Source organism: Sinocyclocheilus anshuiensis, unplaced genomic scaffold, assembly GCF_001515605.1.
Source record: "Sinocyclocheilus anshuiensis isolate Anshui unplaced genomic scaffold, SAMN03320099.WGS_v1.1 scaffold1115, whole genome shotgun sequence".
Taxonomy (NCBI): Eukaryota; Metazoa; Chordata; class Actinopteri; order Cypriniformes; family Cyprinidae; genus Sinocyclocheilus; species Sinocyclocheilus anshuiensis.
In genome coordinates, this window is record NW_015547735.1 from 343,563 (window position 1) to 368,300 (window position 24,738).

Consider the following 24,738-nt stretch of genomic DNA (forward strand, 5'->3'; position numbering starts at 1 on the left):
TCTGTCTGTCTGTCTCTATCTATCTATCTATCTATCTATCTATCTGTCTGTCTGTCTGTCTGTCTGTCTGTCTATCCTTTTTATATTTTTACTTTTTATATTTTATATATATTTAACTTTTTATATCACAGTAACATTTTATTCATTTATTTATTGATTGGTTGATTAATTGATTTATTTGCTGTACAGTAATGAGAATGTCACTATGCTGTCCTAAAAATAATCTTAATTTACTCCATGTAAAATATATAATTTGTTTCTCTCTTTTTTTTTTTTTCCTTTTGATTTTAAATCGGTCATGTTTTTGTGAGATACACCTATATTATACATAGTTTATTCCTTCTGTTTGGGCAAATTCTTGGGAGCGTTTGATTGCATGTGCATTTATATTTTGGGTTGTTTTCCCAGAAGAGAAAGAACGTTTCCTACACTAGCATCTAGATGATTTCCGAGATCCAGCCATGAACTCAAGCCTCAAACAGACAGATGGAGGTCAGGAAGGACAAACACAAGCAGCACACAGATGGAGTTCAACTTACAAACCAGCAAAACACACTCGTCCTCGCCTGTCTGCCACTCAGTCCTAATGAATTTATTCCAACCGCCCAATTAAATAGCAAACATAGTGGACCAAACAACACCAGCGACATGTTTTGAAGACAAGCAACACAATTAGACTGTTTTTGTTGCTGTTAATTAAAATATTTGACTTTCAAGCTGAACTGTTTAGTCTGATCAAGACATCTCATTCTGTCCTTACACATGCACTTACACTGAGAAGAAATATCGATATGAGAAAAACCAGTAGTTTTATTCGCGGTATTTTTGACATAAGTGCCATTTGTAACTTATATGTGCAAGATTTTATGTCATTCGCATCCAGTTACTTTAAGTGGTACAATTTGCTTGCAAAAAAATATTATTGTAATAAATTGTTGTTATTAGCATATAAACGATATATATATATATATATATATATATATATAAACATAAAACATGAAAATAATATCAAAACAATAAAGTTGTTAAGTGGATGCTTTTGGGACAAAATTACTCTTAGAAGTGAGCAAAATCTGATTCTCAGTCCTCAAAACTACGATTAAAAAAATAAATTTACCCTAATGACTGGTTTTGTGATCCAGGGTCACATATGACAAAGATTTTATTTATTTTATTTTTTTTTTAATAAATCATTATCGTTGTGCTATAAACATTTATTATAAACAATAAAATAGCTATATTTTTGTGGGTCTCGCCCTGGTGACCATGAAGGTGACATTTTGTAAGAAGCAATCAAACAATCAAATGAACATTTTAGCAATAATAAATTATCAAAAATCACATAATTGTCATTCTAAACATGCAAAAACTTATTTTAGGGTTTGGTGAATTTAGTCATTAACATTACTTGTGTTATTATTTCACGTGTGTGTGTGTGTGTGTGTGTGTGTGTGTGTGTCTCTCTGTGTGTGTGTGTGTGTGTGTCTCTCTGTGTGTGTGTGTGTGTGTGTCTCTCTGTGTGTGTGTGTGTGTGTGTCTCTCTGTGTGTGTGTGTGTGTGTGTCTCTCTGTGTGTGTGTGTGTGTGTGTCTCTCTGTGTGTGTGTGTGTGTGTGTCTCTCTGTGTGTGTGTGTGTGTGTGTCTCTCTGTGTGTGTGTGTGTGTGTGTCTCTCTGTGTGTGTGTGTGTGTGTGTCTCTCTGTGTGTGTGTGTGTGTGTGTCTCTCTGTGTGTGTGTGTGTGTGTGTCTCTCTGTGTGTGTGTGTGTGTGTGTCTCTCTGTGTGTGTGTGTGTGTGTGTCTCTCTGTGTGTGTGTGTGTGTGTGTCTCTCTGTGTGTGTGTGTGTGTGTGTCTCTCTGTGTGTGTGTGTGTGTGTGTCTCTCTGTGTGTGTGTGTGTGTGTGTCTCTCTGTGTGTGTGTGTGTGTGTGTCTCTCTGTGTGTGTGTGTGTGTGTGTCTCTCTGTGTGTGTGTGTGTGTGTGTCTCTCTGTGTGTGTGTGTGTGTGTGTCTCTCTGTGTGTGTGTGTGTGTGTGTCTCTCTGTGTGTGTGTGTGTGTGTGTCTGTCCTTCATGCAGATGAGTGTCTCGCTCACTGTGACGTCTCTCTCTCTCTCTCTCTCTTCACAGAGCGCGTTATTGCGCAACGCGATGGTACGAACGCATCGGACTCGGTTCGGTTGAGTCCGGTTCCGACGGAGCCCCACCGAAGAGTTCAGATGTTGCTCGGAGCAATAGCGGACATCCAGGTGCACGCGCATTGCTCGTCCCCGACGCCGTTGGTCCTGATGCAGCGCGCGCACGAGCATCAGCAGCATCACTGAGACGCTTAGAAGCTCGGATCTGATGAAGCAATGCCAGCCGCAGACAGACCGTCACCGAACCTCATCCGAGCCAGCGAATAAACACTCGTCCTCAGAGAAGCGCCGCTTCATCATCACGAACCCCTGCGAGGACGCGGGTCTGATGCGTTGACTTCGCTTCCCAGCGGTTCGTGACATCTGCGGCTTTTCTTCCACATTCTGGACAGACTCCGGCGCTTTAATCTGGATATGTTGAAAGGCACGTAAGGATGGATGGGATTATTAGTGTTTTGGGGTTCCTGACGCTCGTTTTGGAGGGCATCTCATGCCAGGGAGTGTATGGTAAGTGCCAGCTGCATTTATATGCCAGTCAACATTCCGTGTGTGCATGTGAACAGGTGCCATTTCACAAACCATCCAGCACGAGATCTTCCCAACAACTGATCCACAGGTTTTTAGAAGGAAAAACGATGCATTATAAACACCAGATCCACAACTGATTCATTGGAAATGACAGAATTAGACCTTTTAGAATTAGAAAACACAATCGTTTTAATTGCAAAGTTGTTTTTTTGTTAGGTGTAAAATTTAGTCATCATGTGCATTTTCATTGCATGACATAGTTCAATATTCCTAATCCACAAGAAAAATTAATGCAAATAACCATGATGTCTAATGTGCATGTTGCATGCTAAAGAGTTCATCCATTTGTTTTCCTCATTTGATGGAAGTCATTGCATTGCATTAAAGAAACACTGTAGAAATGCTTCAATATCCCCAATGTACAAGGAAAAATAATGCAAATGTGCCCATTGCATGCTAAACAGTTCATCCACTGGGTTCCTCACATTCAACTGAAGTCATTGCATTACATTTAAGAAACATTATGGGAATGCAACAGAAGTTATTTAATTGCATGAAAGAAACATTGTAGAAATGCCTTAATATTCCCAATCCACAAGGTAAAATAATGCAAATAGCAAGTATATCTATCTCAAATGTACCAGTTGCATACTAAACAGTTCATCCAACTGGTTTCCTTACATTTAATGGGAGTCATTGCATTGCATTAAAGAAACACTGTAGAAATGCTTCATTATTCCCAATCTAGAAGCAAAAATTATGCTTTGCATTCTAAACAGTTCATCCATTGGGTTTTTCAAACATTTAATGGAAGTAGCATGGAGAGACATTCATGCATTTTAATTTGCATTGGAGAAACGTTGTCGAAAAGCTGTAAGGACGCTGTTTAATGTGTCATCATGGTTGCAAATGTCACAGCAAGTGTCTGAAATCTGCATATGTCGAGCTCTAGCCTCTCCTTATCCTGCATTCACATCGTGTGCTAAGCAACTAGTGGCGTTCTAGTAGTGTAGTGTGGGTTAACCAGAGCTTTGCATGACCATGAGTCATAATGTGCAAATGTCATGAGGGAAAACATCTAAGCATTGTTTACTGTGGGCCGCTGTTGCTCAGAGCCGATCTGACTGGCGGGTCACGCGTTGAGATGGTGGGCGTAATATCAACTAGATGGCTTTTGTTTCTGGAGTCGGTTCACATCGAGAGGGGCACGCAGGATAGTGCACATGTGTCTCTGAGGGGCTAATAGGATAATAGAGTTTGGGCAGAACCGGGTTTCGCTGATCCATGAGAATGCACTTTAAAATCAATGACTTCAGCGCCCATGGAGGAATGGAAATGACGGTGTGAGATGCTGGTGAATGCCAACACGCTCTGAGATGCGCAGCAGTATATGCTTCCTAATTAGTGTTAATTATAGATTCGCTTCAAGTGTTCTCTGCTCCCTACACACTCAGCAGGGGACACTTAATGTAAATATATTTGAGCAAATATATACTTTCGGTCATTTATTTTTTGTATGTTTTGAATTATATGATATTATATTATATTATATTATATTATATTATATTATATTATATTATATTATATTATATTATATTATGTTACGTTACGTTACTTTATGTTATGTTATATTATATTATATTATATTATAATTTGCCATATTATTTTATTTAAATAATCTTGTTTTCAAAATGCATGTATTCATACTTAGAATCAACATAAATCTGTTCATTGTGAAAACAAGTACGTTTATTAACTTTATTAAGAAGTATGGACATGGTTAAAATATAAATAAATAGCAGTATTCAGTCCAGTTAAAATTTATGAGATCCAAACAATTCATAATTATCAATGATAAATATGTAAATATGGTTACTGTGCATTTAACACACATTCAGTGTATAAGTACTATTAGAAAAATATGAGCTTTTTAATTTATTCAAATGTAATCCAAACCAATAGAAGTTACATATGCAATTCAAATGCATATATCATAACTTTAGGCCTATGTTCCAACAAGGTCATCAAACACAGACGACATTTGAGTCATGCAGATTTGGAGTTTCAGCAATAATAGCAACATATACTTGTGTAAATAAATATGATTGCTGCATACATTAAAATAATTTAATCTTAACTGTTTCGTGAGCTGTGGTGATGATATGGTGTCACATCTGGAGATCTTAACTCACCTCAGGACTAGTTCTGGTTAGTGGTCACCTCAGCTGTGCATGTGTGTATCTATAAGTGACATAATAAGACAGTTTTCTCTTATTTTAGGTGCTGCTGATGCTCATTTTCCCTGAAGTGGTCTGTCGATGCACACTTGTTCCCTATATGTCATTAGCAGCACTCGCTCCCTATGATCTGGAACCCGTTTAAGTCCACTTCACAGTGCACAGCCGCGTGGTCTGTCAGTCGTATCCCATCATGCATTAGTGCAGAGTGTTTGGACAGACGGTGTAATGTGTGTAGTAACATTACAGTAACATAAGTTGTAATATAAGTTAGTTAACAATAATGGAAAATACTTCTAAATAATGTATTTATTAATCTTATTTAATGATAATTTTACTAATTCTTTATACATTATTAAACTCAAGTGTTGCATCTGTTAATATTATTTAATATTTATATATGTATTTTACATGTATACATATCAAAATATAGAAAAAATGGCCAAGATTATATTTGCTAAAATATATATATTTTCTACGAATGTTTTGGCCATTTTTGCATATTATTGAAAATAAATGTTTAAAAAAAGTTTTTAATATATTTTCAATTTTTAAAATACTTTTCATTGAGCCTTACTGTTTACAACATTTTCATTCATTCATTCATTCATTCATTCATTCATTTTTTGCCATATAGGATAACATAACAAGTTTGCATTTTAATGGCTTTTCTTATTTTGTATTTTTTTGTAGCTTGACAGTCGTGATTATTAAAAAAAAGCTATTTTTTTCGTTCTACCGAAGAGCAATATGATTTGGAGTGTCATGGTGACAGAATGTTTGGTGTATTATTACTTTAACCAGTTAGAAGAAGCTTTTCTAAACTAATCTGTTTTCTTGTGAAAAAGAAGTGCGCTTAATTGTGTTGAATAGTGTACTTCATATCTTTTAAAATATACTTTTAAAAAACTGCATGTGCAACTAATATAATATTCATTAAATAAAAAGCCTTTTAAGTGCACTTAAAGAGAGACACTTTCACGAGTGTTTCCTAACACATTTAAGTAGACTTTTAAAAAGTGACCTGTGTAATGATGTCAAATGAACAAGTACACTTTAAATCATTGCTTTAATAAACTCTTGTCATGCTTTAAAGCTGTACACTTACATGTAAAGTACTTTAAAGTTACATTTTCAAATGCACTAAATTGCAACTTTATTATTAGAAATGTGTAATTACAAAAAATGCATGACATACAAGTTTCAGTGGAATTACATTAAAGTAGTAGACAATAGAAGTAATTATATTAAAATGCACTTAAGTGGATAAAAATCGCTCCTAATTTCAAATAACTGCTTTTAATATGCATTTAAACTATAATACATTTTCATTTAATTGCAAATGACATGCAATTAAATGTCTGAAAGCATTGCATTCAGATGCACTTCAGTACGTTCATTTAAAGTACATTATTAAGCACTCATTTGAAAAGTACGCTAAAATCTTTCAGAAGGGATCTTTGGGTTAATTATGGAAGAGGAGACGGGTTGAAGGTTTTTCATGCATGATGATGATTGTAGAGGAGAAGTGTGGGAACCGTGTGTCGTTGCGTAACGTTGTTTCATGCGACGCCTCTGTTCTTTAAAGTGTCAGGATGAATGAAAACAAGGCTGCTGCGCTTTATTCCCTGCGCCGGCCGCTAGTGAAGTCTCTGTTCACGGCGAGCTTTAGAGGCCGGCCGTCTAAACTATGCAAATGCATTCCACCAGTGCAACTAAAGCGCTCTTTGTTGCTTCTCTGCGCCTCCTCCAGAGCTCTTTATCAAGTCCCTTGGATCAGGAGCCTGCCTTTCCTACTGTAATGAGAGCAACCTCGCGTGTTCATAGCATGAGATTTGGGAAATTTACATTTTGAATTGGTAAAATGCATGTATAATGCATAAGATGCATATCTAATTTTTCCATGCATTTGCATTACACAGTTTTAACTAATAAACGTAATGTGATGTATATTTGTCAGTCATACATCAATGAAACAGGTCAGATTTCTGTAATAGTGTTAATAAACTGGATGTGTTTTAAATAACCAGATTTATAAATTAATCATTAATAAATTCAAATTGTTCTAATCTTATACATTTTAACTAATTAAATATTGCCTGTTACTCAGCTAGCCATATTTTAATCAGGGTATTTTGATACTAGGGTTATTACTGTATAATAAACTAAATCTAAAACCCTTAAAAAAGTTACTTGGAATTAGGGTTGCAAAGGGGTGGAAAATTTCCGGAAAGTTTCCAAAAATCCCTGGAATGTTCCAAAAAATCCTGGAAAGTTTCCAAAAATCCCTGGAATGTTCCAAAATATTTCCTAATATTTCCGAAATTTGCTGGAAAATTTCCACCTTTTTGCAACCCTACTTGGAATAAAATAAATGATAACTGAAATAAAATCAAATGTAAAAAGAAAACTTCAACGTATTTTATTTCAGTGCAGTTACCATGGCAAAATTTCTCTCTTTTTTAGTTTAACTTGATGTGATAAAGTAACTAAAAATAAATAACAAATAAAAATATAGACATATAAAAAAAACAAGCTAATAAAAATGACAAAGAAAAAATAAAAACAACAAAATTACTAAAACTTTGACTAAAATTAAAGCAATGTAAAAATAATAATAATAATAAAATTCAAAATATTAACAAAACCTATGATACTGAAATAACACTAGTTCATACTTTTGAACTGAATAAATGTAAGTGTTTTTTATAATTAACAGATTTGTACTGATTCTAAGTAATTTGCATAAATGCATTTTGAAAATTATGATTTTAATGAAATCTAATAGATGCAAATGTAGTTAAAGGGGTCATATAATGCTATTTTAAAGATCATTATTTTGTGTATTTGGTGTAACAGAATATGTTGACATGCTTTAATGTTCAAAAAACACATTATTTTTAAAATACTGTACATTATTGTAGGAACAATTGAAATCGCATCATATGACCCCATTAATAATCTATGAAATGATTTAATGAGTGCTGAAACCTGACCTGCTTCTTTTATGTATGACTGAATATATAAATATGCATCCCATTGAGTTTATTAGTTTGAAACTGTGTGATCGAATTCATGGGAATTGTATATGCAATTCAAATACATAAATCTTAAATTTAGGCCTAAATATTTGTATGAGTGTAATAAGGTGCTTCTCAACTTGGTTTATTACAAGAACCACTTTTGTGTTGGACATCAGTTGGCAAACCAACACAGTAACGTCCTTAAAATCAAACACTGAAATAATATAATAATATAATAATATTATTATTATTATTATAATAATAATAATCATGAACCACCTGACAATATACAGATTATTAATATGACATAGACTGAATGGCTTCTAGGCTCAAATGTCTGTTGAATTTCAATTGTGTTTCATGCTCTCAGCAGCCAATAATTCACAGCACAAAAACACACTGTGTTCAGCAAGTCAAGTCAGTTTTATTTACAGAAAATTGTAATGTTAATGTTTATAATATCTTCATACAGGTGCATTTAGCAGATTAGAGATGGATGATAATATAGTCTATATTTTGCGATGATGTAAACAATAATGTAGTTGAGATTTGCTGTAGCATAAATTGCTTTATATGAGTAAACTGCACTGAAAAAATGATTTTTTCAAAGTTGCAAAGAACAAAAAACAAAAAAAAATGTTTTCTGCTTTAAAATGTCATGTTTAATTCAATGTGTTACTTGCCATTTTTTGTAATTCTGTTTCTTTCTGAAGTTTACAAGCACTTTTCATATTTACATTATGATTGTTTTGATGCATTTCATGACCCTTTAAATAAACGTAGTTTGAAAATATGATTTTTTAAAGAAAATCAAATTGATGCAAATATTCATGTGTTGTTTAGCATTAGTGAGATACTATTATAGTTTTTTATTTTTTGGTCATTTTTAGTAGTTAGGGTTAATCTATTAATTTTAGTTATTTTAGTACATCAAGCTAAACTAAATGAAAATGAGAAATGTTGAAATATTTTTTAAATAAAAATGTTAAATATTTTTTTCATATCAAAAATATCTTTATAATTTATTTCAGGTAATCTTTGTTTTGTTTCAAGTAAAAAAGCTAATCCTACAGCATTTTTTTGTCTAGTATGTATGCAGATAAAGTTTTATATATATTATATATATATATACTTTTATATATTATACATAGCTGTGTGACAATATAGTTTCCAGTTGTATATACAGTATATATATAGGTGTCACATAACCTATCCATGTCTCATTTGTCTAGTACAACTAGATTCTACCAAGTAACAGATGAATTTGTGTTGAAATACTATAGAGTTTGAATAGACTCGTGACCTTTGACCTCAGTGTTTTAAAAGCCGATCAGTGTGTTCACGTTTGCTGTCATCGCTATGCAGTTCTATGGTGAGTAGCGTTTTATTATTGCTGTTCTTCTTTGCTGTCAGAACAGAACAGAGCTGAGCCCTGTTTCTAGTTTGTGTTCAGTGAGTTGAGTAGCGCTGAGCTGACGGCTGTAGTGTGAATCTTTCATGCACACTTCTCTCTCTTCAGCTTCACTGGACTTTGGTGTTTTGCTAACTGAGCGCTGAACTACCTGCTGTACGTTACTGTAGATCAATAGAGCGCTGGGAAAACACAGCGACTTCCCAAAGAGATCATCACAGCGTGAAGAGCACAGATCTGTACATGCGTGACTTGGAATACTTCTGGAACATGGCTATAATTTCAGATACTGACACTGTAGTTACTGCAGACATTGTAACCATAACCAGTTAATATACACTACTGGTCAAAAGTTTGAAATTATTAAGATTTTTAAATGTTTTTTTTTTTAGCTCTTCTGCTCACCAAGGGTGCATTTATTTGACCAAAAATGCAGTAAAAATTGTGAAATATTATTAGAATGTAAAACAGCTGTTTTCTATGTGAATATCTGTTAAACTGTAATGTATTTCTGTGATGCGCAGCTGTATTTTCAGCATCATTACTCCAGTCTTCAGTGTCACATGATCTTCAGAAATCATTCTAATATGCTGATTTGCTGCTCAAGAAACATTTCTGATTATTATCAATGTTGAAAACAGTTGTGCTGAACAATATTTTTATGTGGAAACTGTGATATATTTAATTTTTCGGGATTCACTAATGAATAGAAAGTTCAAAAGAACAGCATTTTTTTTAAACAGAAATATTTTGCAACATTGTCTTTACTGTCACTTTTGATCAGGTTGAGGCCTTGATATATGCATATTACTTAACCCAAAATTTTAAATAGTACTGTATTGTGGTTTCTGAAGATCATGTGACACTGAAGACTGGAAAAATGATGCTGAAAATTCAGCTTTGATCACAGGAATAAATTACATTTTAAAATATATTCAAATAGGAAAAGAATTGTAATTTTCAAAATTCAGCTTTGATCACAGAAATAAATTACATTTTAACAAATATCCACACAGAAAACAGCTATTTTTATTTGTAATAATATTTCACATTTTTATTGTATTTTTGATCAAATAAATGAACTGGACTGATATATTCATCAGGTTGATTCAATGTTTTTGTGATTTTTGGCCAAAAACTGTCACTAAATTGGTTGATTCTTGCCCCGCCCCCAAAGGCCAATACATTTTTTACATGATTTTTAAGTAAATATTTGGCAAAACAAGTGATTGTTCATAAAATAGCAATTTTGTGAACATTTTATTTGCTATAATCAAATTGCAACATTCATATCAACATTACATTGGCAACCAGCATCAGCCATTAGAATGTACACATATCAGTAGACTATTCATTCTAAACATTTGCCATCTGCAGAGAGTCTGTGGCTGCTGCAGGTCCCGCTGGTTTGGTGTCAGACTCATTGACAGTCTCATGCTAATCTTTCCGCATGCCGCTTTAGCCCACACATCCAGTCCAAGTGCCGCTCCTGCGTGAAGTGATGTCTGTTGTCATGGCGACAGCATCCGCCGCACACTTCTCGCATCCTCGCAGCAGAGACACAGATCAAACTGATGTGAAGTGATAGCGACCTGAGAGAATGAAAGCAAAAAATCAGCGTTTCATCTCACTGTTTATCTGAGGTGTAAACGGGTCAGAGTAAACGTGTCCAAACGCATCGAACACTCAAACTCGTCGCTCTTCCGCTCGTGAGTCACGCAGCAACAAGCAGTGTTTTTATGCCGTATGTATTGCGTTCATCTGTCAGTATGTGGGGCAAACGCAGGAGGCAGTGTTTGTGCAGCCAAAGACTGATGCATCATTTGGTCGAACGCAGATTTTTCACGGGAGCCTAATCGATTGCATTTGTACACATGAACGTGTGTAATTTGAACATTTGAAGCCAACAGATGATATCTTTGACATTGACCTCAAAAGTCATAATTATGAGATGAAAAGTTGTAATTGACATACTAAGTCATACAAAGTTATCAAAATTATGACATAAAAATTCATAAAGTCAAATGTATTACTTTAACGTTTAAATTTACATCCTAAATTGGAATTATGACTTTAAAAGTCAAAATTATACAAGTTATAAGTATGAGATAAAAAGTCGAAATTAAGATAAATCGAAATGATGACATACTAAATTGTAATTATAAGATTAAAAATTAAAAATTATAATATCAAGTAATATTTGGCTTTTTAATGTCAGAATTTCAACTTTTACTCATAATTTCTCTCATAAGACTTTTCATAATTTTGACTTTTTATCTCATAATTTTGAATTTTGTCATATGACTTTTTATGTCAATTTTGACTTTGTCATGATTATGACTAGTCTTGTAATTTCAACTTTTTATCTCATAATTGAAACTTTTTATCATAATTATGACAAAAATAAGTTGAAGTCATAAGTTGAAATTTAGTCATGAATTATGACTACATTTCAACTTAGTATGCCATAATTTCGACTTTGTCTTAATTGGAAATTATGTCTAATGTCTAATGTCTATGTCTTTGTCTAATTTCAATTTATAAAGTCATAATTTTGACTTTTTATCTCATAATTTCGACTTTGTCATAATTATGACATGTCAATTTTGACTTAGTATGTCATAATTTTGACTATCTCATACTGTAATTTTGATTTTAGTCATAATTATGACTTATTTTTATTTATAGTCATAATTTTGACTTTTTATCTTATAATTTTGACTTTTTGTCATAATTATGACTTATGTCAATTTTGACTTAGAATGTCATCATTTCGACTTTTTATATTATAATTTAGACTTCTGTCGTAACCATGACTTTTTATGTCATAATTTCGATGTAGTGTGACAATTATCTCATAATTATGACTTTTAAAGTCATGCTGCCATGGCTTCATGCCGTATGTGTTGCATGCATCTGTCGGTATTTAGGGCAAACGCAGGAGCAGATTTGACACAAGAGCCAAATCGATTGTATTTGTACATGTGAACGTGTGTGATTTGAGCAATCGAAGCCGTCAGATGATATCTATGTTATAACAAGCCTGTGTAATGAGATGTGGTGAGCGATGAGCGCTGGGCTGAAAGACGATCAGAAATCTCATGGATTCTGGTTTTACTGCTTGTGTTGGACCTCTTTATTTATTTCTCTTTTACAGTGGAACCTGCAGGTTTAGTCTTGTGTTTCTGTGCACTGAAAAACATTTGGTGTAAAAATAATTTTCACTCAGAAATTGATAGCTAAATATTGAGAAATGGCAAGTAACTGTGGAAGCCCATTGCCAATACATAAGAAACATGTTTTGGTAAGACGTAATTACTTCAAAAGTCATGATTATAAGATGAAAAGTCAAAATTGTGACTTTGAAAGTCATAATTATGACACACTAAGTCATAATTCTGAGATAAAAGTTGTTATTAAGAAATAAAATGTTGTAAATATGAGATAAAAAGTCAAAATTATATACCAAGTTGAAATTACGACACAAAAATTTTCAATTATGAGATAGAAAGTTGAAATTATGACAGTCAAAATTGAGATAAAAAGTCATAATTATGAGATAAAAAAGTTGGCATTGAGAAATAAAAAGTTGTAATTGTGAGATAAAAAGTCAAAAGTTGACATTGAGTTTAAAAGTCATAATTATAACATAACTAAGTCTTAAAATCTAAATTATGGCATACCAAGTCAAACTTATGACAAAAAGTTAAAATTATGAGATAAAATGTCAATGAATAAATGTAAATGCTAAATGAAAAAAGTAAAAAGTAAAGTATCATATAGTCATTTTTGTCTCATAATTTATAACTTAATATGTAATAATTTCAGTCTATAAAGTCATAAAATAGAAATTAAAATTTTAATGTCATAATCTCAACTTTATATTGCAATATAAGAGCACTGCAATGCTCTCTTGTCAGGTCTTCCAGCCAGTTCTATCAAATCTTTACAATTAATCCAGAATGAGGCAGCAAGATACATTTTTAACGAGCCGAAAATAATGCACGTCACACCTCTGTTTATCAGTTTGCACTGGCTACCAATAGCTGCTCGCATAAAATTCAAGGCATTCATGTTTGCCTACAAAACCACCACTGGCTCTGCACCCATTTACCTAAATTCATTACTTCAGACTTATGTGCCTCCAGAAGCTTGCGTTCTGCAAGTGAACAAAGCATTATTGTTCATCCCAAAGAGGCACAAAATCACTTTCACAGACTTTTACTTTAACTGTTCCCTCCTGGTGGAATGACCTGTTCAACACAATCCAAGCAGCTGAGTCCTTAGCCATCTTCAAGAAACGACTAAAAACACATCTCTTCCATCTTTATTTGACACTCTAACTCTAACACTCTTTATTCTATATCTATTCTTAAAAACTTAAAAGACTTGCACTCTTATTTATTTACTAACTGCTTGTTTTCTTGAGAGAAAACAAACTAGATCATTGGTCATTGATTAAGCATCTTGTGTTGTGTATGTTGGTGGAGTTTGAATATTCATGACAATCTGCTGATGCACATGTTGAGACGACGTGTAAAATATCAGCGTGGTTTGGTTTTAGTCTGCCGCTGACGTGTCGAGCGGTTTGTTGCAGTGCAATGAAAGCATCTGTCTGTCTGTCTGCAGTGAATCCAGTACGATTCTCTCCAGAGACACACAGAGATGATTGATGGACGCAACAGCTGTCAAAACTCATCCAGACTCGGCATGGATACTCCGTCTGCTGGGAAAAAACGAGAGTTGTTATGGATTCCAAAAAAGAAATCTAGGAACTTAGTTTGCTCTTTCTTTACAGCAGCTCAAACTTAAAGTTGGTTTGCTGCTGAAAGCCAGCGTGAGATTTGCAGCCCATGATGTTTCTGAGTGAAAGCGTCTCACTAAACGTTTGCTGAAATCAGGCCGGTGAATTCAGAGGGATTTTATCCAACGGCCACCCCACTCACAACTGCTGCGTCTGTCTCTTTTTCTCTTGACAAGAAGTGCATTTATTCAGTCGCAGAATGTCTTTATGACCACATCAAACAGTAGACGTTTCAGACGTGCGCTCCAACTCCACTTCAGCGCCAGGCGCGAGTCAAATGAGCATGGAAACGGTACTGTGCTCTTCAATTGTACGCACAAAGGTGCCGTCGCGCACTGTACCTTGTATCTTTTCATATCAAAGCTCGAAATAAACTACGTGCATGCAATGACTTGTTCAGTTAAGTCATGAAGTTACCAAAAAGGCAATTAAAGCTGCCTTAAAACTGTGCATGCATGTCTCCCTCATCTAACACACCCGATTCAACTTGTCAGTTCATTAGTAGAGACTTTAAGACCTGAAGTGGGTCAGAAAAGGTAAAGAGATGCGTGTCAGATCCGCATCACGTTCAGCAGCAGCAGCAGCTCTTAAAGTAATAGCAGCCAAAACAACCTAATAACCAGCTGCTGTCATGTCTGTTAATCAAAGGAAAAAAAGAAAAAAGAAAAAAGATAGCTTTATAGCTTTAAGGATTCATCAATTAATTTAGAATTTAGTGTTTGATAACTTAAATTTTACTTTCTGTAGCCTATATTTCTGCTGAAGGGCACAGGTAAATATGACATTTATTATAATGGGTTTATGTGAAGATTGTTTTAAGTTCACTTAAATTAGAAGTAATTTTTTTGAAGTTAATAAATGTTAAAATTGATAGCTCTCAATTATACTGTAATGTTGAATGGCTATAGTCAATGGTTAAATATTAGGGGGAAAACTATTTTATAGAGACGTCAGTAGTACTGGTATCAGTATCCGGGTTTCCATCCAAAGTTGCGAATTTAACTTATGCGCAAAATTGGAATATATAATAAAACATTTGCGAACAAGCACTGTTTCCATCCAACGAGTCAGAGAGAACAAAATCGTCACTTCCTGATAAACTGGCAATAAATATCACTAAGAAAAGTAAGAGAAGCCACTGAATATAATAATTCTCAAATATAATATGACTTGCGCTTTGAGCGAGCAGACGAAACACAATAAATGTGGTCTAACTTTCGGAGGTGAATGTCATCTGTTTGGGAACACAGTCATGGTAGACCATTCTGGGAGGCAGTTATGCAGAAATATAAAAAAATATACTGTCTTTATGTTGTTCGAAATTATTGCAATATAAAGTATATTTAAAAACGTTTATGTTAGGTGGGATTAATCGCGATTAATCGAGATTAACTTAAAAAAAACTGAAATGGTATTTTCTTGTATCATCTATCTATCTATCTATCTATCTATCTATCTATCTATCTATCTATCTATCTATCTATCTATCTATCTATCCTCTATCTGGTCCAGTTCTCTTTCAGTACAAGTGCATTGCTGTGATTTTATGAGGCGAGGGACGAGTTGCGTTTGTTTCTGTCATTTGACACAGAAGCTTGTGTTAAACCCGGATGGTTGTTTGACTGGAGCCGGTGAGACTGTATGAGTCAGGCTGTGGAGATTGTGTCGAGCTGTCAGCCGTGAGATCAGACGCTGTCAGGCTCGTGGGGAAGAACCGCAGAGATGCGCTTCTGTGGCCGTTCCAGCAGCGTTTGGTCTGCTAGTCACAGCCGTCAGACCTCAGCCGCTGCTGTTCCTCTACAGAACCAGACAAACTCAGCTCTGACGTCTCTGCTGGGATGGGAAGAATGGTTGCTAGGGAGTTGTGTGCTGGTGTTAGAGTGTCTTTACACTGGCACTTTACATGTGGCGGCATGTACATACATCAGCGCATCTTTCATTGCGCGGATTGCGTAAAGGTATTGACGCGTTATAGTGATCAAAGAAGCATGGATCAATGAAAAATAAAGAACTTGATATTTTAAAAGCGATATTAGCGGCAAAAACGAACTGAAATTGTTCATCTCAAAACGGCATCTTGTGGGTGGTTGTTACTAGTTCGTTAAGCAGGGTTGGGAATTGAAAATCAATTCCAATTCCAGAATCGGATATTTGTTGTAAAATTAAAATTTCAATTCCACCTATCAATTCCTGTGTGCACATCTTTTTTTTAGGTGGAGAAAAGGGGCTGTTAAAAATTTATTTGTCTTTGAATCATTCATTCAAGAGATTCATTCAAAAACACTGACTCATCCAGTAATACAGTAAATCTCGAGTGAGTCATTGAATCATTCCATTCATAAATTCCATGAGATTTTGTTTAGTTGTCTATTTTTTTCTTTAGAATTGTGAGAGAACAACCTCCATTAAAAAAAAAAAAAAAAACTCAATTTATCCAGAATCGTGCCGCTCTATTTTGCACACAAACAGCTCTTAATCGAGTCCAGTTTTTAAATGTTTTTTTTTTCAGCAGCAATTAAATGTTTTGCAAAAAGAGACAGAATAAATATGTTTGATATCTAAATGTTTGACTTCATTTTTTTTTTAACCACATTGGAATCGCAACTGGGAATCGATAAGAATTGGAATCGATAAGCAGAATCAGAGGCGTTTCTGAATGCAAATGACCATGAACGTGAACAAGCATGATGTTTAAGAACGTGTGGGATTTATCAACAATGATTACTTACTGGTGTGTGTAAGAACAGCGAGATTGTTTTTGTACAGTACTCGCATTCTAAATTTTATTCGTAGGGCAAAATATAGAACATTTTCTATGCACTGTAGATAAATGAGGGCTCAGGTGATCTTTTTTATTTATTTATTTATTTTATGTGTTTAATGTGATCTGAGACCCCCTTTTAAAATTAAAAGGCAGCTGTGTATCTTTTTGTTTATACATAACTATTTTATATTGTGAATATTAATTATATTAAATATTAATTATATTTTTTAAATAATATTTTAATAAATATTTATACAAAATATTATAATTTTCATATATATTTTATTACAATTGTTTACTCACTTTATTTATTGATTTATTTAAATTTTTATTATTTATTTAATTTTTAGGTAATCTACTATTATTCTTTAATCCAATTTTTATTTATTTATTCATTTACATTTTATTTACATTTACACTCCCTAATGTCTCCCTAATATTTAAACGGCAGTTATATATGTACAGTATAAAGAACAAATTAAGACTGTGAAATATATACATATATACTTATTTACTTTAATTAATTTATTTAGTTAATGTGAATAAATAAATGTAAATGTTTAAAATATCATTTGTAAAATATTTAGGTTTTAATATTTTTCTACTCACTCTTCTGTTAGATGATTTAATTAATAATTAATTGGTTCATTTATTTATTTAGACATTTATTCATTTATTTATTTAAATAGATGTATTATTTATTTTAAATGAATGTATTTATTACATTTAATTAAGTTGAATCTTTTTTTATAATCTATTTTTACATTTTTAACAGTATTTTTCTCTGTTCCCTGGTCTACACTTGTTAAAGTGGTTTCTGTCGTTTTGGTTTTGCTGGTTTTGCAATTAACGTCGCAGTGCTGTGCATGTAGTGAATCTGTTTCTGCTGTACTTTTACTCCACTTTTTTGTGACATTATTTTTTTCTGCATGTTCAGTGTTTTTTTTTCCCCTCTGTCTCTCGTCTTTTCTCATGCAAATGTCCTTGTGTTTTGTGTTGTGTTAATTGAGCGTAAAACCTCAGGATATGAAAACGCATTGCATTATTGTCCAGAATGCAGGTCTGCAGTTTTAGTAGAAAAGCTCTTTAATATCTCAGTTACAACAGAATTCATTCATATGGCACTATATGCCAAATCTTTTGTAGGAGAAAAGCTTACATTTTTTGAATGAAAAATAAAAATAGAAATAATATTTAAATGTTTGCATGTGCATATGCACAAATAAGATATAAAAGAGCTTGCAAATATTTCATATTTTATGGATGCACATGCAAACATAAAATATTTAACTACTTTCTTTCATTTGATTAGCATAAATGTAATGTCCACAATGCAGGTCTTGTGCTGTTTGTGAATAGTAAAATGTATTTATTATTTAATTTAATTTTATCTTTTATTATTTATTTGTTTTTACAGTTTTTTTTCAACATGTCCCATAAATTTTAAACTGTAAAAAAAAAAGAAAAGTTGCTAGGGAGTTGTGTGCTGGTGTTAGAGTGTCTTTACACTGGCACTTTACATGTGGCGGCATGTACATACATCAGCGCATCTTTCATTGCGCGGATTGCGTAAAGGTATTGACGCGTTATAGTGATCAAAGAAGCATGGATCAATGAAAAATAAAGAACTTGATATTTTAAAAGCGATATTAGCGGCAAAAACGAACTGAAATTGTTCATCTCAAAACGGCATCTTGTGGGTGGTTGTTACTAGTTCGTTAAGCAGGGTTGGGAATTGAAAATCAATTCCAATTCCAGAATCGGATATTTGTTGTAAAATTAAAATTTCAATTCCACCTATCAATTCCTGTGTGCACATCTTTTTTTTAGGTGGAGAAAAGGGGCTGTTAAAAATTTATTTGTCTTTGAATCATTCATTCAAGAGATTCATTCAAAAACACTGACTCATCCAGTAATACAGTAAATCTCGAGTGAGTCATTGAATCATTCCATTCATAAATTCCATGAGATTTTGTTTAGTTGTCTATTTTTTTCTTTAGAATTGTGAGAGAACAACCTCCATTAAAAAAAAAAAAAAAAAACTCAATTTATCCAGAATCGTGCCGCTCTATTTTGCACACAAACAGCTCTTAATCGAGTCCAGTTTTTAAATGTTTTTTTTTTCAGCAGCAATTAAATGTTTTGCAAAAAGAGACAGAATAAATATGTTTGATATCTAAATGTTTGACTTCATTTTTTTTTTAACCACATTGGAATCGCAACTGGGAATCGATAAGAATTGGAATCGATAAGCAGAATCAGAGGCGTTTCTGAATGCAAATGACCATGAACGTGAACAAGCATGATGTTTAAGAACGTGTGGGATTTATCAACAATGATTACTTACTGGTGTGTGTAAGAACAGCGAGATTGTTTTTGTACAGTACTCGCATTCTAAATTTTATTCGTAGGGCAAAATATAGAACATTTTCTATGCACTGTAGATAAATGAGGGCTCAGGTGATCTTTTTTATTTATTTATTTATTTTATGTGTTTAATGTGATCTGAGACCCCCTTTTAAAATTAAAAGGCAGCTGTGTATCTTTTTGTTTATACATAACTATTTTATATTGTGAATATTAATTATATTAAATATTAATTATATTTTTTAAATAATATTTTAATAAATATTTATACAAAATATTATAATTTTCATATATATTTTATTACAATTGTTTACTCACTTTATTTATTGATTTATTTAAATTTTTATTATTTATTTAATTTTTAGGTAATCTACTATTATTCTTTAATCCAATTTTTATTTATTTATTCATTTACATTTTATTTACATTTACACTCCCTAATGTCTCCCTAATATTTAAACGGCAGTTATATATGTACAGTATAAAGAACAAATTAAGACTGTGAAATATATACATATATACTTATTTACTTTAATTAATTTATTTAGTTAATGTGAATAAATAAATGTAAATGTTTAAAATATCATTTGTAAAATATTTAGGTTTTAATATTTTTCTACTCACTCTTCTGTTAGATGATTTAATTAATAATTAATTGGTTCATTTATTTATTTAGACATTTATTCATTTATTTATTTAAATAGATGTATTATTTATTTTAAATGAATGTATTTATTACATTTAATTAAGTTGAATCTTTTTTTATAATCTATTTTTACATTTTTAACAGTATTTTTCTCTGTTCCCTGGTCTACACTTGTTAAAGTGGTTTCTGTCGTTTTGGTTTTGCTGGTTTTGCAATTAACGTCGCAGTGCTGTGCATGTAGTGAATCTGTTTCTGCTGTACTTTTACTCCACTTTTTTGTGACATTATTTTTTTCTGCATGTTCAGTGTTTTTTTTTCCCCTCTGTCTCTCGTCTTTTCTCATGCAAATGTCCTTGTGTTTTGTGTTGTGTTAATTGAGCGTAAAACCTCAGGATATGAAAACGCATTGCATTATTGTCCAGAATGCAGGTCTGCAGTTTTAGTAGAAAAGCTCTTTAATATCTCAGTTACAACAGAATTCATTCATATGGCACTATATGCCAAATCTTTTGTAGGAGAAAAGCTTACATTTTTTGAATGAAAAATAAAAATAGAAATAATATTTAAATGTTTGCATGTGCATATGCACAAATAAGATATAAAAGAGCTTGCAAATATTTCATATTTTATGGATGCACATGCAAACATAAAATATTTAACTACTTTCTTTCATTTGATTAGCATAAATGTAATGTCCACAATGCAGGTCTTGTGCTGTTTGTGAATAGTAAAATGTATTTATTATTTAATTTAATTTTATCTTTTATTATTTATTTGTTTTTACAGTTTTTTTTCAACATGTCCCATAAATTTTAAACTGTAAAAAAAATTTTATCATTTTATCTGTTTTAATAAATGCATTTCTTTTTAAAGTTTATGTTAAGTTGAAAGTATTTTTCTATTATATATGTATTCTAATTTATTTTTTTACACTTTTCACCCCCTAAAACATACAATTTTTAAATATTTAATTTAATTTAATTATCATTTGATTAAAAAAACGACTTAATAGCCAGAATTCAGGTTTGTAGTTTGTGCTGTTTATTAGGAAATCTTTAATATTTCATATCTATAACAATAATAATACGTTTTATTTAAATAGTGTCTTTCAGGGACCCAAGGGCACTTTACAAAATAACTATATTATTAAATTATAAGTTTTAATGTAACTTTAATATCTCAGCTATGTCATTTTTTTATGATAATCAAATTAAATAAAATATTAAAATATTTGCATGTTCAAGTGCACATATTTGAAAGAGAATTCATTGTACTGTATATGTAGTTATTTTTCATCATACAGATACTATCCAATATCCAAAAGCATGCACTGAAACAGAAATGTATTTCTGCTTTAGACCTCATTAGTGGCACTTAATCTGCTAATTTTCCATGCACACACTGTGAGCGCGATGCATTATGATCTGTAGTCTTTAATCCTACATTTACTCAACCGCTCCTGCTCAAATACGACTGTTATTAATAATGAATGGCACGCATGCAGGAAGGTTGCTGCATACGTGCGTGGGTGCAGGAGTGTGTTTTTCTGCTTTGATCAGAACAAGCCTGAAATAGCTGCGAGCACCTCAGGAGAGAATCTCCCGCACGAACGCCACCTTTACTGTGAAGAAGCGCCTGACTAACACACATCATGAGTTAGTGAGGGTCTCTGTGCAGTTATGGAGTGAATACACTTCTCTAACCTAAGTTCCCAGCATGCACCACAGCATAAAAAAATCATGCCTGTTACTGCAATGTTTTTATTATTGCTGCTGTTTGTTGCTCTTTTACAATATCTAACCGTCTAAATAAGAAAAATATGCATTTACTTGTTTTTTTAGATATTGAATTATGTTCATTCTCTCAGTTTATCAGTTTTCATTTTTAAAGAAATTATTTAAATCAATTAAATTAATATTTTTATTCACCAGGGACAGATTAAATTAATCAAAAGAGACAGTAAAAACATTTATAATGTTTCTCGGAATTGAGTTTACATCACTTTTTTTTATTCTGTGGTGAAAACTAAATAAACAATGATGTAAAAAAGTCAAAACTGGGAAAAAAAAATAATAATTTTGCGAGACAAACTTGAAATTGCAAATTATAAACATTACAAGATTATAACGTGCAATTGCGAGATATAACTTTGCAGTTCAAAAGCAAAAGCGTGAACTGAGAGATAAAAAGCAATTACTTTTTACATTTTTATTCCATGGTCTATATTTCATGGTGGAAGTTTCAACAAAACATGGTTATTTTAAAGTTCAATAATATTTCACAAAATTTGCTTTTTATTTTTTATTGTATTTTTGATCAAATTAGTGCAGCCTTGTTGGGCAAAAGAGACTTCTTACCGACCTCAAACTTTTGAAAAGTTGAACTTTTGAACTTTCGAACCTCAACAACACTATTTGAACATTTATTATTAAAATAAAAAAAAAACGTTAAAATGTCCAGTTTTCTTGTCGTAATTAGAATGTTATTTATAGTTTACAAAATGTTGCAAGAATGTTGTTCTAAGAACATTTTCTTTCAACGTTATGAGAGCAAATATTAATAAAACTTTTTTATGAATGTTTCATAAACATTACTTTAAGAACGTTTTGTCCTAACATTTATATAACTTGTTTATATAGCCCTGTTAGCGGGGATATACTTTATACATATTCTTGCTCCTTTCCTCCCTCGTAACCTTCACTCCTCAGTGTCCATGAAAAACGCGTAGGTTGTTTGCATGTTGTTTTGTGCGTCATTTTTGTGTCATTTGCATGAAATTTAGTTGGTTGTTTGAGCATCGTTTGTGTGACATTTGCATGTCGCTTGCATGTTGTGTATCGGTTACGTATCATTTGCGTGTTGTTTGTACATTGTTTGTGTGTTTGCTTGTTTGTTTTTGTGTCATTTGCGTGTCATTTTGCTTGTTTGCATGTTGCTTTGCATTTTGTTTGTGTGTTGTTTGTTTGTGTATCGCTTGTGTGTAGTTTTGCATTTTTGTGTGTGTGTGTGTGTGTGTGTGTGTGTTGTTTGCACGTCATTATGCGTGTTGGTTGTACGTTGTTTGCGTGTTGTGTGCATGTCATTTGCATGTCATTGTGTTGGTTGTTTTGCGCATTGTTTGTGCATTGTGTGTCTGACGTTTGTATGCCATTTGCGTGTTTGCATGTCGCTTCTGAGTTGTGTATCATTGCGTGTCATTTGTGCAATGTTTGTGTGTTTGCTTGCTTGTTTGTGTGTCATTTGCGTGTTGTTTTCATGTCACTTGCGTGTTGTGTATCAGTTGTGTGTCATTTGCGTGTTGTTTGTGCATTGTTTGTGTGTTTGCTTGTTTCTTTGCGTGTCATTTGCATGTCGCTTGCGTGTTGTTTGTGTATCATTGCATGTTGTATGTGCATTGTTTGTGTGTTTTGTGTGTGTGTGTGTCATTTGTGTGTCATTTTGCATATTGTTTGCATGTTTTGCATGTTTGTGTGTTGTTTGCATGTTGTTTTGCATTTTGTTTGTGTCATTTAGTTTTGCTCGTTGTTTGTGCCTTGTTTGCGTGTTGTTATGCGTGTCGGTTGTTTGCGTGTTGTTGTTTGTGCCTTGTTTGCGTGTTGTTATGAGTGTCGGTTGTTTGCGTGTTGTTTGCCTGTTGTTTGTGCATTGTTTGCGTGTTGTTATGAGTGTCGGTTGTTTGCGTGTTGTTTGTGCATTGTTTGCGTGTCGTTATGCGTGTCTGTTGTTTGCATGTTGTTTGTCTGTTGTTTGTGCATTATTTGCATGTTATTTGTTCGTGCCTTATTTGCGTGACATTTTGCGTGTTGTTTGTTTGCCTGTTCTTTGTGTGTCATTGCTTGTTGTTTATGTTGTTGGATCTCCGTATGGAGTTGTTGTGGATGCTGTAATGGAGGTCAGGCTCCTTCACTCGTTCCTCCTACACAAACATTATCATGCTGCGCTGCAGGCGTGATGGAAGCGTGTGCTTGCGCTTGTCTCATTGAGAAACACCTCTGATCGGAAGCGTGCAAGCGTGTTGTGATTGTGATCCACTCGTCTCATCATCTCTCTAGAGCTACAGCTCTACGACCGGCCTTCACTCCATAAAACTCTTTTATAGTTGTATCTATTATAGTTTTTTTTTTTTTTTTTTTTTTTCTCTAAGGTTGCCATAAAACTCTTTTATAGTTGCATCTTTTATAGTATTTTTCCCTCTCTAAGGACCCGTCTGTTTCCCGAGAGCCATCCGTCACTGAAGCACATTTATTTGCCATCGTCAAACACAGTATCTATTAGGTGCAGGTGCTGCTCTTAAAGCTTTGTTTTTTATTAAGCTGGATTTAACAAGCTGTTTTCCAGTTTGCATATTTCTAATGCATACTGTTAGTATGTACTTGGCTGCTGATGGGAAAGTACTTAGATCTGAGTATGCACGGTAGGAAGACAATATGGCATTATTGAGTTGTTCAACGACATAAAATTTCTTGATGCCACAGACGTCTTTGTCATGTTTGCATGCATTTGTGTCTTACTCCAAACTCATGCACACAATGCTCATGCACCAAAAATAGTATGTGATTTGGGCATGTTTGGCATACTGACAACTTAATATGATATATTTATTCACCTACCTTTATTTTATACATATTATCTCTCTGCTATGTCTAGTTGTTATTTTGTCATTAAGACAAATTGGCTTGTGTGTGTAAGCATACTTGGCAATAAATCTGATTTTGATCCCTATCTGGCATACTATATACAGTATATACTATGTAGTGTAGATAGTATGTGAGTTGGGCTTTGGCTGTGGACTCAGGTTGCTGATCTTGCAAAAGTGTTTGTGTGTGT

General features: G+C 33.1%; 1 protein-coding gene across 1 annotated transcript in view; it reads left to right on the top strand.

Annotated features, from left to right (window-relative positions):
* Nucleotides 1–2,156: 2,156 nt before the first annotated feature.
* Nucleotides 2,157–24,738, top strand: part of LOC107704381 (MAM domain-containing glycosylphosphatidylinositol anchor protein 2-like) — a 197,750-nt gene continuing 175,168 nt past the window's right edge. The window contains exon 1 of the mRNA XM_016507297.1: nucleotides 2,157–2,638. Within this exon, the coding sequence (XP_016362783.1) occupies nucleotides 2,566–2,638 (73 nt within the window). The 5' untranslated portion in view covers nucleotides 2,157–2,565. The remainder of the gene's footprint in view (nucleotides 2,639–24,738) is intronic.